Source organism: Thunnus thynnus, chromosome 15, assembly GCF_963924715.1.
Source record: "Thunnus thynnus chromosome 15, fThuThy2.1, whole genome shotgun sequence".
Lineage (NCBI taxonomy): Eukaryota > Metazoa > Chordata > Actinopteri > Scombriformes > Scombridae > Thunnus > Thunnus thynnus.
This window is the reverse complement of record NC_089531.1, coordinates 25,478,456-25,496,327: the sequence shown is the minus strand read 5'-3', so window position 1 is coordinate 25,496,327 and position 17,872 is coordinate 25,478,456. Positions and strand designations below refer to the sequence as shown.

Here is a 17,872-nt window from a genome sequence, read left to right as displayed (position 1 = left end):
CAATGCGATTTTCTGCAGGGATTAAGTTTTTTTTTTCACCGGAATCCAGCTGAGCAGCTTTGCTGTGACAGCAGCACTTCAGAATTATAGCAGAGCTCAGCACACATATAAACCTGAGCATGTTTGTTCGCAGAGAGCACTATTTCACTAGTAGTTTGTAAGAAGAGTCAGTGAACAGGATTAAATATAGCAGGCAATTCTGCATCCTCGCTTACCACTACGGAGGAGTCGGGATCAGCATCCAGCCTGCCAATAAGAGTGTCTCCCTCTGTGTTGATGGGGCCTTTGCCCTTGATGGGTTTCTGATCCACAGGCTGGCAGTCCACATACAGAGTGACCTGGTCGCGCTCCACACCGATCATGACCTTGTGCCACTTGGTATTGAAGAGCACAGACAGGCCAGGGAAGGTGACGGTCTGCAGGTTGCCATCGGCACCCATCAGGAAGTACTCCAGAGCCTGCTGGTCACCATTCAGCCTCAGTCCGGCTTGTTTGTAGCCGTCTTCGTCGACTATTTGCCAGATGTTCCACACCTTATTCACTGTGTTCTTGATCATGCGGAAGGTCGCCATGAAGGAATACTCGTCAGGGAAACCGCGGGGAAAGTTCAGCCTGAGAGGGGAAACAGGAAATGGGGTTCAAATCAGCTGAAGTATTGGGGTACCACATACTACCAACATAATGTTCTAGTTTGTGAAGTCTGAGAGATATTTTAGCATGCTTTTATTGATTGACACTCAAAGGAAAACCTCAAAGACATCTCTCACCCAGCCAGATTATAATTTTCAAAATAAATTTCATGTCAAAGTTAATTCATGATCACAAAATAACCGCTAAGAAGAACTATCCTCAAATCAAGCGTGAGATAAAAATAACTTCAAAGGTCCGTCACCCATGTCTTTGAGATTCAAATACAAATGAATTAAAGCTACATGCTTCAAAGAATCAAAGACAGGTTTTAAGGCATGCTATTATATCACAAATGAGATACTGTGGAAGAGGCTGCCTAGGTGCATAAATCACTATTTCAATTACAATGTGCAGTCCTAGTTAGCATCTGCAGTCTGGTGCTTTCTGTGTTTTTAACAAGCCAGATTCTCAGTAGGTGGTGCATTCATAGATGGGCGCTGCAGCCGTGCTTTTACCATCTTGTAAACGATCAAGGTGAAGCAATAAAGAAGGAGTTTCCTGTAACCCAATAAAACAAATGAAGACCACTCTCTAGCTTTGCCTGAGGTGAGAAAGTCTAAAGTATGTGCTGCTTTTGCCCTGCAGAAGAGAGGAGGGAGTGCAGCTAAAGCTTGCTGGCGGGGACAGACTTCAAAGCACAGTCTGTGCCACTGGACTCGTAGGGAAATAAACATGTATTTACATTCAGTGTGACAGGCCCGAGTGGCGTAGATACAGGGTGCCAGTGAGTTACATAACAGCCTCTGAGAAAGCTGGCCTGCAGGAAAAGATTAGCCAAAACAGAGCGGAGCAGGCACACTGGGAAACACCAGGAGACGTCTTTGGTTATGTAAAGTGATGCAGCCACTAACCTGCACACTCTGTCCCGCATCCAGTTATTTGAAATTACGCTTTGAACAGCATGCCTTTCACTCATGTTAGATAAATACAAAACACCAGGTCTAAATCTGTAACATATTATCTACCAGGGCTACATCGTACATGTTTTCATTATGAATGAAACTGTTGCTTAATTAGTCAATTCATCATTTTGTCATAACAAAATTCCCCTCACAGTTTCCTAGAGCCCCATACAACATCTTCAAAGAGTTTGTTTTGTCTGACAAACAGTCCAACACACAAAGGCATTCATTTTACAATCATACAAAATGCTCACAGTTTGGAAGCTGTGACTAATTGAGAGTTTGCCATTTTTGCTTGATAAATAATTTAAAGGGGCACTCCACCAATTTTATACTTGAAGAACAGTTCAATCGCAATGGGGAGCATGTGTTACTAATTGGAACTGTGGTCTTTGAAAGACATGGACATATACCAGGCAAGGACGAGCCTAACAGAGAATGCTATTGCTTGCATTATGGGAAATGTAGGATCCAGTGACCCATACTTTGAAGTATGGTTAAATTACAAGTCTAGGTCTCTCAGCTGCTTCAATTTTGACTCCTCTTTTTAAAATTCTGAAAATTCTGCAAGTCCTCCAAATCTTTAGAGGTGAAATATTAAATTGCTTTCTGAATACCATTTTAAATGGTTAATTAACAGTTATCAAAGTTGTCGATTTTCTGTTTAGACTATTGGAATATTTGATTAATTAGCTTATTGTATCAAAAGTTTGTATCAAACTAATTTTTTTCATTTTTCTAAGGGGTTGGGCTTTCCCATTAGGAGCCTATGATAGTGAATTCATAGCTCAAGGCCACCAAAACGGGCTAATTCAACCATGCTGCTATGGCTTACCTTTAATTACAAACTAGGGAAAATCTTCACAGGAAGCCAGTGATGTTGTCAGCACCTGTTATTTTACTTTCATTCTACACCATTTAAGGAGTCTGTGCAGCAGAAGATAAATCATTACCAAAAAGGCACTCTGAAATATGTCTCTTTACATCTCCCAGAGATAGACAATGTTTGAACACGGTCAAGAGGTGCTTTTCCAATCTCTCCACTGACACACATTACAAAAAATGCCTTTGTGATCTAAGAGAAGCAAAATAGGTTCAGACATGTTTTTCTCTACCAATTATATGCTGCTTGCCATGCAGTAACATCTGTGCCGGACCTGTAATAATGCAACACCTGCACTGGGAGACCACTGCTGCTCTCCAGCATTCGTGAGTGTTTTTATCTGTTTTTTTTAAAACCCTCTTTACTGTACTTACATGGTTGGAATTTGGAAGTTGGCCTCCCTGTCGAGGCGGTAAGCCACCTGGTGGGGAGTGGAGCCATCCACCTTCCTCACACCTTTCAGAGGGATCACATCCAGCTGGAACTGTGTGATCAGATCAAAACCTATAATGGATAATGAATGATGCACATGATTGTGGTGATGGTAATAATGATCAGTATAATGTACTGTATGTGATAAATATAGCAATGATATATTGAAATAACAAACATATTATCCAGTATTAGAAGCAATAATTGACATTATTAATATGATAGGTAATAGCAGTGCTAGCAGATGTAGTGACAGCAGTTGTTGTTGCTTGATTATTAGCATTTGCACCACTACTGGTATTATGAGTGCATGAGTGCTGTTCTGCATTATTATGTAGCAATGATTAAATGATGGTGAATGATTTTAATATTTTTGATGATGGCTGTCATTTGATGAGGCAAACCATTTTGGTAACTTAGAACATCTTGTCATGATAATGGAATAATTATTTCACGATCACAAGAAATTTATGATAAAGCTTATGAGGAGATAACAAGATGAGGAAGCAACAAAATGAATAATCTTTAATCCCATGTGAAATTAACAACTTTTAAAAAAGAATGAAACACACATTACTTCATCAAACCACAGAGCAGAATGTGCACAGATGTGTCAGAGGAGTGAACTGTTTCCAACAGGGCAGTGGCGAGCAATTACCATCTTGCTGAGTTTGAATTGTTCCAACTAAAAAAATTCTGTAAAGTTCAAGTGGAACATTTTATTTGCCTCATTTGAAATCTAAAGGTGTCTTGGGGCATTAGGCGGCCCACCCTGTTCAACTAATTAAACTTACCACCTTCCTTTGGATAGTCTATTTTCTCTTTTATGGATTTTAGCGGCTTAGGCTTGTGGTTTTAAAACTGCTGCTTCTACTTTTGTTTGAACACCCCCACCCAGTTATGATAATCTCCACGTGTTCCAGTATCACCAGAGAATGTTTTCACCTGGAAGGTCATCTTGTCCGCTTCTCATTGGTGGGCAGACGGTATCGCCATCCAAGCGGTTAAGGTCCAGTTCTGATAGGACAAAACAACAGCAATAATCTTGTTACGCTAGTTCTCCGCTGAAGTTGACAAATGCAATATATTACCGGTCCCTTTAATTCAGTTGGCGTATTCCAGGAGACATATACAAGGGAAAAGCAAGGTCTTTAATGCCAGACTGGATTAACATCACAATGCACTGTGGTGCATTTTTAATGTTGGGCTTTCTTACAACCACACTTACAGTGTTTCACATATTCATATATTCCAAACTAATCAACACAGTCTTTCAAATTTATAATACAGACACCCCTTTTGATCCAAATATGTCATCAAAGATGGAAACATAATGTTGATAAATACTGTGGCTAGTGTTGCATGACTGTGGACACATAAAGCCAAAGCCATAAGTCATCAGAAATGTTTTAGAAGGTCAATATGGCAGATGGCAACTTCCCTTTTTATTTATGTGTGTATGATTTATAAAGATGGAGGTCCCCTTTGTTCGAAACTGTAACTTGCAATACATCATACTGCCATTTGATTTCTGCTTTTATTATTAATATTTTTCTGTTGTTTGAAAAATCTATAATTTTATGTTGGCAGTGTGTTTGTGTTGTTAATCCACTAAAGAAAACAGTGGCCTAGTTTTTCTTTGCCATTAACAAACTGTCATTAATATAAATTATGTGTGACTTAAGATATTTTCTTTTCATGCAGTAGAAAATCAATTCCTAGGCTGTATCAGAAGAGGGCGCTATCCTTGAGTTGCTAAACTGCACTTCTAAAGGGGAAAAGCCTCTCGAAAAACTCCATGGAACAAGCATGGTGACAGCCAGAGGGGCTCCCCAGTCAATAACCTGAGTCAGCTCATTTACAGTGAGAAGCGTGAACACAACACATCTGGAAGCTGTTCTTAGATCCCACATAACTGCTGAGAAATGAGATAAAGTGGTGAGACGGTATTTATAATCCCATATTTACTACGACTAAACACTTATCTGACTGTGCATGTGGGCCTCAAGTTGTTAAAGTTACTGCCTGCCGCAGCATTACGCTCAGAAAGCCAGTCATTAGTGCAATGAGCGAGAGATGAACCACAATTAAGATGTCACATGCAGTTGCATGTGTGCTGTGACAATGAGGTAAATTTTCAAAAAACAGTACACCTACTGTATCTGGCACTCACTGTAGGTTCATGTTAGATTTATTGTGTCCCCAAACAACTGCAGAGAATGGGCTTGTGATTATCAGAGGGGACATTTAATCTGATTTAATCCTACGACACAGACCAGCACAGCATGTCTGCTATTTCTGGCGTTTGCTTTGTGAGTTCTGATAAAGAGAATGACCCAGCAACAGTCAACACACAGGCTTTAACATTAACCCACGTCTTCTTTGTCTGTGTTTACAAGACAAACAGACTCACTGTAATAGTGGCGTCCATGGACTATATGGTACATTGAGTTTGTGATGTGTCAATGATTGTGCATTGCGCTGTGGGTGACTTACGTCCAAGTGCTGGAGCAAGGAGGAGGGACAGCAGAGCCATACAGACAGGGGAGTAAGCCGACATCGATAGATACCATGGTTGTTTTCTGTTCAGGAATGACGGAGAAAATCAGTATTCAGTCATGCATCTAATGATCTTTGACAGTTTCTTTGTGTCTTAATCAATAAAACACCACAAGGATGACATGAAGCTATTTCTGGTGACCTCTGTGGTCATCCTGAGTACATGGAAGTGAAGAAAAAGTTAACATCGTTCTTTCAAAATTGTATTTGCATTGCCTTCCAGTACAGATACAAAAAATTACAGTCAATGGCATATGACTCTAAACGGCAAGTCAGACAGTTATGATATTAGCTGAATAATTTAAGTTCAACTTCAATTGGTTTGGAGGGTTAGCCATGAAATCACCATTTTATGCCATGCTAGTTAGCTAAACTAGTTAGCTACACCCAGAAATGAGCTTAAATCAAAATTGCCTCACATATGGTGAAAATATTCAAAAGATAAGTAAAGCATGATACTTCATTCTTGACCTCAGAAATAGTAGTCTGACAAATCAATCTCAACTCAAAGTCCGCTTGCTAAATTTTTCCAGAGCTTTCAGCCTTTTCAGCAACTGCGTACCGTATTTGTTAATAACTGACACATCATATAACAACAGATAAACACAACATTTATTTAAACTAAGCAACTGAGCAAATTCAATTTTCTGAAGAAGCTTTGGAAAAAAATAGACTTTAAGTTTGGGGTTCTTTGTCTAAAAATGAATTATATTTTCATTCTCAAATAGCTTTATCATTCATGATATTGAAAGATTAGCAGGCTAGCTAACTAGCTTACTAACTGTTTGGTACTGTAGCTTTAAACTAATAAGGGTACTTTGAGGCCAGGTGAGTGAGACTTGTAGTCCTTTTGACCTCTTGCCTTTCATCTTATGCTGCTCAGCCAGACAAACTGTTGTTTTTTGGCTCCGCCCATTAAGCTCTAACTTGACCAATGACATTTCTACCCTTAAAGCTGCCTTGTTTCCAAGTCAGAGACAGTCACCAGAATAGCTTTCTTGCTGAGGATATGAATCACTACAAGCCTTCAGAATCATTTACATGAACCAAATACATAAATAAACATAGATAAAGTGATTTATCATGGCATACATCAAAATTGCAGATGTGGGTTTCTGGAGGAGGTGGATGATAAATGGTAGTAATAGTCATGCAGCTTTTTCAAGGTGATCTTACACAGCAGAACATGTGTCTCTGCAGTGGTACATTTTGTCCACACTTTCACTCGCATTATCACACTTTCCTCCTTTAGCTTCCTTGTATGTGTTTCCTGAGCTGTGACAACTCTCCACAGCAATCCCAAATCCATCATCAACATGAGTGATAGTGATGGGACCATCTTCGAAAGGCAGAGGTTGTAACTCGTCAATCTGGGAAATAGATGAGGTGGAGGTGGTGGTGAGGGTGTGACCTATCTCCAGTGTGTGAACTCTTACAAATACGTTTGCCTGCTTGCGGAGTATGTGGATGATGGTGTGTGAATGGCATTTAATTAGTCTCAAAAATCTGTGCACATAAACAGGCCATTTTTTGTGTTTTCACAAATAGAATAAAGGTCTCACAAATCTGAAACTGTGTTTTAATGACTCTCTGGAGTCTCCTTAGTAATCTGGTCCAGATTTGACAGGTCTAAGTATAGTGGTTTTTGCTCTGGACCTACTCTAATGTGGTCTTGATGAAGGAATATCAGTGAAATCATCCTTTTTTCTGTTTTCATAAGCAAAATAAAGGTTTCACAAATCTGAAAATGGAAAATACAAGGTCGAACACTTTCACAAGTGTAAGTGGCAAAAAACAACCAGACAAAAAAAAAGAAAAGAGAGAATCCGCTATCATTATTTATGTTTCTCTTTCTTCTCTCAGGCAACTGCCTGTCTTCTACTGTTTCAGTGATCAAACCAAACAGCCAATTAAAAGTCATGGTCAGTATTCAAAGTGACCAATCAAAGGAGCGGAGACATCAGCCACTGTCTATTCTATCCCAGCCTGGTTTTTATGTGCGCAGATTTTGAGATTAATTAAAGGCCATATGTTTGTGAGTGTACTGTCAGAGAAGTGAGTAATGATTAAGTCAGCAAGGTCTCTTCAGAGGAGGCGTTGGGCTCTAACATTATGCCTTTCAAGTTAAAGGAGCATCTTCAGAGCCCCAGAGGGACTCACTGGCTGCCTTCTATGCCAACCCATCTACAGTCTAGACCAGTGCAACTACACATCAATGATGAAATCTCATATGAGGGAAGCTTTCTCTGTTCAAATGTACAATTCCATAGTTATATCTGTCTGTTAAATATGAAGCTACAGCCAAGAAACTGTTAGCTTAGCTTAGCAAAAAGAGTGGAAGCGGGGGAAACAGCTAGCCTGGCTGTGTCCAAAGGTTGAAATATTCACTGTTTTTTGTACAGATTAAACAAACAACATTTTGCTGCCAGGCTAGCTATTTCCCCTGCTTTCAGTCTTTATCCTATGCTAAGCTAACAGACTCTTGGCAGCAGCTTCATATTTAATGAACAAATATGAGAGCGGTATCAATCTTCTCATCTAACTCTTGGCGAGAAAGTGAATAAGCGTTTCCCAACATGTCTATTCCTTTAAGTCAGGTGACTATGACCATAAAGCAAATAAACACAAATATGAGCCAAATCAATTTTTTTTTTTTTCTGCAAACTGTCATTTTATACTTTGTTTTCCTTAATCTGGATCTCCTCACATACAATAATTATAGACTATGCTTGTCTTGCATTTCCCCTTTTACAGTATGTGGTCATGCTTTTAGTTCTGTAGATAACCATCGAAAAGAAGAGAAGAGAAGGAATCAAAGCCAACAAAGGCTTTGCATGTTTCTTTGGCACAAAATGATTATAGGGCATTTCAGGTTGCATCTCAAATTGTAACAAACTTACAAAGACAATAGCTGCTTTAATTCCTTTGCATAACAGCCAAAGAAATCCACAGGGCTAAGTTGTCACTTTAAATAATGACATCAAAGCTATTTGAAAGGTTGATGGATTTAAAATGTTGACAGTTGCTGTCTAAATGTCAGCTTTTGAGCTTCACATTTTATTTGCCCTGAATCTGACACGATATGCTGTCAAACATGCATCAGTATCACATTTACTGTAAATATAAATTTGTGTAATGTGCATCCTGAAAATTCAGAGATTTGTTTGTACTCTCTCTCTCTCTCTGTCTCTGTCTCTCTCTCTCTCTCTCTCTCTCTCTCTCTCTCTCTCTCTCTCTCTCTCTCTCACAGATACTGTATTAAGAGTTGTCAAAGTTCAAATGTAAAGAAAAATACATGTAAATTAAACATCTTGGGACAAAAAATTTCCCAAATATATTCCGGTAAAAGTCTTGTCATGTAATCAATCAGTCAAGTCAATTAAATAATGACATGTCATCTCCTTTCATTCCACACATTCATCAACATTTGATGGGACTTCCCTTTTGCTGCCACCCATGTCGTGATATCCCTGAGGTCCTCTCAGAATGCTGAGAGTGAGCCAACACTCCTTGCACGATTTCTGCTCTCTCATTTGTCTTAATTACCCAAAATGGATGAAGCAATCAGCCGTACAATTGAGTCATGTTAAAGTTGATTGTTGCAGAAACAAAGGCTCTGAGCAATAGATGCGTGAATGTGTCCTTACAGATGATGATGATGCTGGAGGCGTTACTATTCAGTCAGGCTGTTTCTAGACAAACTGAACAAACACTGAAACACTGAATGGCTAAAGTCACTTAAGAGCTTTTTTTTAAAAACTTTTGCTCTGTTGAAATGTCACGCAATAGAGATTTATGTGTGTGTGTGTGTGGGCCAGATTAAATTGCAAATGGCCAAGATGGCTAAGCTACAGATCTTCTTGCACTTATCAGAGGGTTGCACAGAAGAAATAGGTAGATGATGTTTCCTCTTTCTAAATGAAGATTAAAAATAGCTGCACACTGGGAACCACTATTAGTGAACACCTAGTCTGAACTGGGTGTTTATTATAATGAAAAGTGCCACACTCAGAGATTAAAGATAAAACTTGCTGATGAAGAACCTTGACAGAAATTCAACATGACATACTTACCTCATCAAAGCAGAGCAGTGGAAAGCCATGTTTCACTCCCCTTCCTCTTGACTGGGGACAGACAGGCACAGCAATAAGGCGCAGTGGTGAGATGCAGGAACAGAAGGAGCCACAGACATGAAATTCCCTCCTGAAGTCAGTCCTACCTGTGCATGTTGGGGACTGACTGAGAGGAGCGGTGTAAGGGATGCTCAAGCATTTTCTGTGGACATATAAAAGTTTGTTCAATGGGTTCCCATTGGCCAGGAGTTCTTAAGGAGGTGGTGTCTGTGTTTTATTACCAACACTTAAAAAGATGCAGAAGCCTGTGGGCCTCTATGTGTAACCCCCTCTCCTCCTCCTTTCTCAAGTGTTTTTTTTCACTAAGGTGCCCCCTAATGACATATGCTGGTTGTATGTAGTTCTCCTAATAATTATTGTCAGGATAGGGAAGCCACTGAGTGATGAAATGTGGATTTCATAATCACGTACACTCATCAGTTTAGGTGAAGAATGCATGTTAGCCTGTAGTGTTGACATGAACAAACCTTGTTATTACCTGAACAGCCTCAGGCGGATGAGCTGTTTATATATCCTGCATGTTATGTAATTGCATTACACCTATGATGTTTGATCTGCTAAATAAACTAGATTTTATGTTGGAAGATCTGAGAGTCTAAAACTATCTGTGATAGGCTGATTTGTGGTAGGGAATACTCTGTGACATTCTTCATTGCTCTGACTTTATCTGGCTTGTGCAGACATTCTGGCATTTCTTACAGGTATGACTTTCTCATCCTCAAAGAGATTCACCAGCTGCTATGGTAAACAACAATTTTGAAGTGACAAGAACCACTTTGCCCGTGGGCAGAGATGTCTCTGAAGCACTAAGAAAATGTCGTTTGTGTTTTAAAAGGATGAATGTGTTACAAATGTTGCAACACTTGCGTTAAAAGGAAGATCATTTTGATCTGAGAAAGTGATAACCACTGTTGTCCAGCAGCATAATGACTGACTTATTTTTGCAAGGATGCATGCCACAGCATAGAACTTTCATTAATATTTTTATTTATAAAACCTGTTTCCTGTGTGTAAATCTTAGATTATTGATTTATTGATCCTGGCAGTTGCTGTCCCTGCTATATGATATTATATAGTAGATGTTCTACGATTAAGGATCAGTAACCTTACAGTCATATGACACTCTGTAATTTACTTTAGCCAATAATATAAAGGTCAAGGATAAAGTATTTGTTATTATATCATATGACTTGTATTGATTGCTTTTATAGCTACACCACAATGCTCGCCTGAAAGAGCTGTAAGGGAAACATGATACAGTGACTGGGCCTCCTCAGAGATCTGGCAGAGAGATCATGTGTCCAGCCTGGATAATTGAGAGCTCACGCTCTCAATGAGAGAGCAGGCACAGACAGTGCGGGCAGAGGGAAAGAGAAAACAATTTGTGATTATTCATCCACGCGGCAGGCCCCATGACTAGCATACTTGTGACCTGGAGTCGCACACACCAAGGCCCTCAAGAGTACAGCTTGATACTGTTGTGGAAATGTAAAAGCAGGGGTGTTGTGATCTTAAGGAACAATAACAAGCTTTGGTCCACCAAAATTTAAGCAGTGTGAAAGTGGCAACTTTGCACCCTGGTAGGTTTTAGATGCAGGAAAAAACTTTTTTGTGGGTGTATATTTCTTTTATGAGATGTTAGAAATAAATGTTTGTCGTTCAGTGAGGATTATGTGTTATGTGTTGTGAATTAATTGAGGTCAGTGTGACATAATAAACTGTTGTGTCTTTTGCTCTAATCTATTCAAACACTGGCTTTTCAAAAGTCAGCTCAGTTATCCTGAACAAACTGGCTTACAGTTTTGTTAGTCAGCCAACAGTGACATAATATGGGAAAGGATGCAATCAATATGTTAACTAGCAAAAAACCATAGATTGGATGCAATGAATGTGACATCACTCATACTGTAGTCTGAACAAGCAAATATAGGTTGAGAGTGCTAACACACTCCCAAACATAACTTTCTTTAAAATTAGCTAAATTTTGATGAGGCAGCTGTGACTGTTACAGGAAAACACAGAATTTTAAAATGTAGTGTAACATTAGCTCATTAAGTCAGTGAACTGATTCAGTAATGTTGCTTACACAGCAATAGCTAATAGTTAATCTAAAGCTTGTTAACTTTATCACTAGCCACTATAAGCTAACGTTATTACTCATACCACACCATAGGCATATTGAATTGAGATTCAAATACAAATTGAACTTTTCATTTGTAAGAGGAAGAATGTGTTATATCTGCTTTCAGCAGACAGACTTGTATATGTACAGAGCTGCTGTCAGGAAATGTTTAGTTTACCTTAAAAAAACAAAACAAAAAAAAAAAAAAAAACTGAAGCCAGAGGTATAGCTTGAAAAAGACATTTAGTAAGTCAGGTAGTGTTGCCCAATTGTTTTTTCACATGTGGTTCTTTGCTGCTTTGGCACCTATGGCTGGTGAAGTAGTGACAGCTGGTGCACTAGAAAGAAGGAAGGAAACAGCTAACATAGCCCTGTCCAAAGTGAGAAAATATGCCATAAACTGTGGTGGCTGCTGTTTACTGTTAATGTTAGCTTGTGAAAGATACAGTAGGTTAGGAGGCAGAGGAGATGTAACAAGAGGACAGTGATGATCGTAGTTTTCAAGGTAACATTAACTTCAAACAAATGAGGCAACACTCTCATCAAAATAAACTGCCTACTCTATTCACTTCTGATATACTAAACTTTTGATTTATGAATGGAATTAGCTGTTTGTGACACTAGCTTGAGACCTCCAAAACTGCTACATGCATGAAGGTCTGTTTCCAGGTTTCTCCAACAAAACAATAAAGAAATAAATATGTTTGGGAATCATTATTAGCATGATTTTGATTTATTTGAATCTGAGTCTTTTCACAAAAATGTAGGTTAGTTATGGAAATGACAAATTAAAAGCAAAAGGATCGTCTGTGTTTTGATGGTGGTGGTGGAGAGTGCTGTCCAACATGCCACTCCAAAATCTGACATCGGTGTTCACTTGGGCTGAGATTGATGACTGTGAAGCACTTCATTTTCATAACCACTCAGTGACTCTTTGTACCCTGTATGGAAGCATTCATTATGTTTCTTATTCATCCTTTTGTCACTTGCCTAGACAACATGTTAGTTTGTCAGACAATATGAACTGAGTTGAGGGTGAGGTAGATGTGTCCATGATCAACCACTCTCTGCATTATATCACCAAAGAGCACTCTACATAATTTACTCAGACAAAATGTCCTGCTAATAATAACAACTGTACAAAAACTGCGTGATATCATGATGTTGATAATGAGGATGTTGAGCCAAGTCAAATTAAAAGCTAAATGCAGCTAATAGAGCCTACAACAGCAATCACTGTTATCATTTGTAATATTCCTTTCCTAGACTAGAAATCATCATGCAAGTCTGATATCGGACTGTGTGAAAATTAGTGTCCTTGGTGTGCAACCTTTCTGAAATTTCTGCCAATTTTTTTCAGACTATATGGTCACCTGGGCCTGCCAACTGTCTGAAAAAAAAAATCAATAGTGCGCCTCTCTTAATCAAGAGTACTTGGAGCTTATGGCAGAATGCCATGAGAGAAAAGCAGCAATTGACTTTGGGTTGTTTTAAGTGGAAGGTGAACAGGGAACAGTGGAGGAAAACAATCATCCAGGATTCACTTGGTGCATCAGAGGCACAAAAGAACCAACAAGGCCAGGCAAAGCAAACTAATTTCCTACTGTTGACAACACTTAAACACACAGTTACCAAAGCCAACAGCTTATGGCCCATGGACATTTTTATTCATACGTTACATAATCCTCCCCTCCCCTTTATCTGACAAGTGATTTGTCTGTGAAGAGTTGTTTAACTAGGACAGATGGCATTTTAATTGCAGTACCTGACTGCCAGGACAACCCAGTCTCACATCAAAATGTGTAACAGCTACGTTGATCCACAGAGCAAAACATATTAGTTTCACAATTATGGCTCTAAAATTGTGGGATCCCTACAATTTTTTTTCTTTTTGGCTTATTCTTTTCTATTGGCCTGCATCCACATCATTTGACTGTCAAGTTTCTGTCTGTGAAAACAAAAAAATGGCTGCCATTCCATTTATTCCATGGATGTATTATAAGACCTGGACAGGGCTCCACAGCTCAGCCTTGCAGCCAATTTTTCCCAGTGGTCATTCACGATATTGCAGCAAAAAATTCCCTTGCAGCCCAAATAGCATTTTCACAATAGACCACTATTGTAAAAGAGATATGTGTAAAACTGTTGACAGGACACCATGAACTGCAAACAAGTTCAATTATACCTTTTTCTATTATGAATTTTTGATCTATGGAGATATTATATTTGCAAAACTTTCTTCAAGCCAATGCACCATCATATGCACCAGCTGAGCAATTCTTATTGGACTGAATGGGTGCCATTTTTGTCCAGTAACCAGCTCTTATAATACATTCATGTTTTATTCTAAGTGGAAAATGCAATATTTTTTGTTTTCGACATTAAATTGCATTTTGATAACATTTCTAGAGAGAAATATGCATTTTATTTTCATAATCATCATTCAGTGAATGTATGATGTTTAGTTTGTCAGTTATTATGAAACTTTTTTAGGCTTTTTCTGGCTATTGCTGCTATGGTGGTTTCTATGGACACTGTTATTACTGAAACCATGTAGTTGTATGTTGTCTGAATCATTGTCTTTGCATTGTGTAGTTATCTGAGCTGTTGTTATTTGTGTTATTTTATGTAACTGTTTGATGATGTTCTTTCAATAAAAAGTTAGATTTTAGAGCACCCCAGGAATAAATCCAGAATTTGAAGCTTTGCAATTGCCTGACTAGAGGACCTGCCCCGAAGTATTTTCCTAACTGTCATCATGTTAAGGTTTTCGTTTAATGATTTCTTTAACATTTCTCAAAACAAAAACATGAAAGTGTCCTTAATAACTCAAAAATACGATAGGTTAATGTTACGGCCATCACTTTTAGTTATTTCTCCTACGATTCTGATAAATAAAGTTGTTTTTGTCAGTTTTTAATAGCGGTAGGCTCAGGAAGTGCGTTGTGTTGTGGGCTGACTTGGTGCTTTGACTACTGTTTGTCTGCCGTCGGTGGACTTCATTCCATTTCAAATTGCCGCCAGTCGTCCGCAACCCAAATCCAAATGACCTTATCTCTGTTAAGAGAAGATGTTTTGTAGCCTGTGATTGTAAAATGTGAAATTGCTCATGTAAGTTTATATTTCCGAGAATATGTGGCTGAGGATATGCAATATCAAATCATCTTTCTTAAAACATAGAGTCTTCCTCAATTAATATTGATCCATGTTATCCAATAAAGCACTCCAATGTTGTGTGTGTGTGAGAGAGAGAGCGTGTGTGTGTGTATGTGTATGTATGTGTGCATCAAATCTTGTACCATGGCCATATAAACGGGATGAAGATGGTGTTATCAAACTGGACTTTACATTTCACATCCCTCATTTAATCCCTGCTCTTGTCACTTCCATATATTTCATCAAACTGGATTTTACTTGTGTCTATGAAATGAGAAAATTAAAACTTTGTCGTAGAGCTAAGCCAAATACATCGTTGGAAAGCTCTCAGTCTGGAGAGTAACATATGTCAGGATGAAGATTCTACATGGCTCCTGTTTTGAAACACTGACCTTTGAACCTTTACCTTGGTGCATGTTTGAAGGCTTATAATTCAGCAATAAAAGGGGCTTCAGACATGGGACCAAGTGTTGTAGAGAGTTCTTGACCTCAGCTATCATGTGAGGATAGTCAGCAACTGAGGGCATTGTCACATGTGGGTAAAATGTGGTTAGGATTCATTTTCACCCATTTAACAATTAGATATTTAAAATCTGATTACACAAGTGTGTTTACCATCCCCTTAGGATTCAAAATGTTTGTTCAGCCACATCATGCATGTATTAAACTGCCTCCTGAATGCTTACCAATATGTCAATAATTGCAGTAGATTAATGGCTAACTTTCCTGCAATTAGAACTGATCTCAGAGCAGTTTACATGGTAACATACTTTGAAAAGTCTACTTTAACTGCGGGGGAAACTGATCTGGTGCCAGGAACAGAACTATTTCTGGCCTTAACATTAACCTATTGTATTGTTGAGTTATCAAAGACACTTCAGTGTTTTTGTGTTGAGAAATGTTAAAGAAATCATTAAAAGAAACCTTAACATAGTGAAAGTGAGGAAAATACTGGTCAGCCAATCACAAAGCTTCAAATTCTAGATTTCAAATTGAATTCATCCCCAGGGCGCTCTAAAATCTACATTTTTATTGAAAGAACATCATCAGACGGTTACATAAAACAACACAAATAACATAACAGCTCAGATAACCACATAACGCAAGGACAGTGATTCAAACAACATGCAACTACATGGTTTCAGCGATAGCAGCGTCAATAGCAACCACCATAGCAACAATCAAAAGCCTGAAAAATCTTCTTAATAAATGACAAACTAAACATCATATACATTCACTGAATGAAGATTATGAAAATAAAATGCAGATTCCTCATTAGAAATATTATCAAAATGCATTTTTAATGCCAAAACTATCTTAAAATATTGAATTTTCCTCTGTGAATAAAAGGAATGTCAGCCATTTTTTTGTTTGTTTGTTTGAGCAGACAGAAACTTGATAATCATGTGACATGGACGCAGGCCAATAGAAAAGAAAAAAACAAACAAAATGTAAGCATCTCACGTTTTGCACTGAGGACCAACTAACCTATTACACTTTTGATGTGAGACTTGGTTGGCCAGGAGCAAGTGCTGGTTAGTGGCTCTATGTCCATTGTGACTTTGTTGGTTCTTCAATTTGATTAATGATGCCAAAAAAAGAAAAAAAAAAACATATATATGTACACCTATATATATATATATATATATATATATATATAATTTTAGCCTTTTTTATCAGGTGTTGTCTTCATTTAGCTGTTGATTGTAGTAAGCTTACATACTATACAGTATAGAGATAAATTTTAATGTGTCCAGTTATTTGTGTTCTTAGTTTCCACTTAAAAGTTTAGCTTCCACTTGTTCTAGAGCTCTTTCATGCACATTTCCCAGTCTCTGAAAACATATGCTTTTCACTTAATCGTTATTCATATTACTTATTAATGCAAGGTGCAAGATTTCACTGCACCTTGCACATGGCCAGATAGATTAACTTTATGGGCCTCGGGGCAAAAATAAGATGCTGGACCTCTATTAACCTCCGTTCTTCCCCTGTGGAGAGTGTGGAGTTTTTCTATATTGTGGCCACAGAATTGCTGTGTGCTAAATTCATTGAAAACATATATTTAGTAGTATGCAACACATCAGCACAAAACTCAAATAATGAAAGTCTTAAAAACTTATTTTGACACAAGGCCTCCCTCCGAAACACAGCCTCAAGATCAGGTAATGAGGCAGGATCCATTTTAAAGCTGCGATATTCAATATTTTTATACTAACAATGGGAAAAATGACTGTGTGTAATATGAAAGGCGGCGCTTACAGTGACAAACCCACAGAGAATAATCACCCCACTCTGCAGTTTACCTAAACTCTATGAAATGTTTTAGTGTCTTTCATCTTTCTTTAAATACATGGCCACAACTTTACTCTTTTGTTTCAGTCTCAGTGCTCTCATCAGTGTTGTCAGCAGCAGTGTTCAGCTGTTAATAATGGAAAAAAAACAACAAAAACAAACAGCAGACAGACATAGTTAGCAACCAGCTTGTGAACATAGTGCAGAATTTAGCAGTTCAAGAGCCAGATCCCTTTAGAGCTGGTGGAGATCAAAACAGAGCTAAAAGAAGAGAGAATATTAGACTTATAATCATCAGGTGATGAATGCTAATCTTACTCCATGTCTGCTGCATGAGAAAATAAGATATGTTTGCTAAAATGTCCCAAGTCCCAATCCCAAGTTGCCAAAAAACATTTAATGCAGGCTTTAGACCCTTAGTTAATATTGTGCTCTAGTGGGGCATATTAGGTGGGTATCTAGGTTAAATATTTCAGTATCTAGGGCTAGGTAGGTGTCAAAATAACATAGTTGTGCGGGGTATCTTCCCTGCCTTGCCTGGTTGGTAGTCCAGTCCTGATCTTGCATCATGTGTCTTGAAGTCATTTTGGTTTTGAATTTCACTGGCATGAATTCTGGGAACTTTATGAATATTTTTGGAACTTCTGTCATGTTATGTTAAATAATTCTGTAAATTGTAATGTAAATCTTCTCAGATTGG

The 17,872-nt window shown here is 38.3% G+C and overlaps 1 protein-coding gene across 3 annotated transcripts in view; it reads right to left on the bottom strand.

Moving 5' to 3' along the window:
* LOC137197976 (collagen alpha-1(IX) chain-like) overlaps positions 1-9,758 on the bottom strand; it is a 30,041-nt gene extending 20,283 nt beyond the window's left edge. For 2 of the 3 annotated variants that reach the window (XM_067611533.1, XM_067611534.1), the window contains exons 1-5: positions 9,540-9,757; positions 5,404-5,489; positions 3,853-3,924; positions 2,850-2,979; positions 216-612 (exon numbers count right to left, since the gene is read on the bottom strand). In XM_067611533.1, coding sequence (XP_067467634.1) covers positions 216-612; positions 2,850-2,979; positions 3,853-3,924; positions 5,404-5,489; positions 9,540-9,568 — 714 coding nt within the window. In that variant the 5' untranslated portion in view covers positions 9,569-9,757. Of the gene's footprint in view, positions 1-215; positions 613-2,849; positions 2,980-3,852; positions 3,925-5,403; positions 5,490-9,539 lie in introns of all 3 variants that reach the window. The other variant, XM_067611535.1, reaches the window with a different exon arrangement.
* Between the last annotated feature and the right edge of the window lie 8,114 nt (positions 9,759-17,872).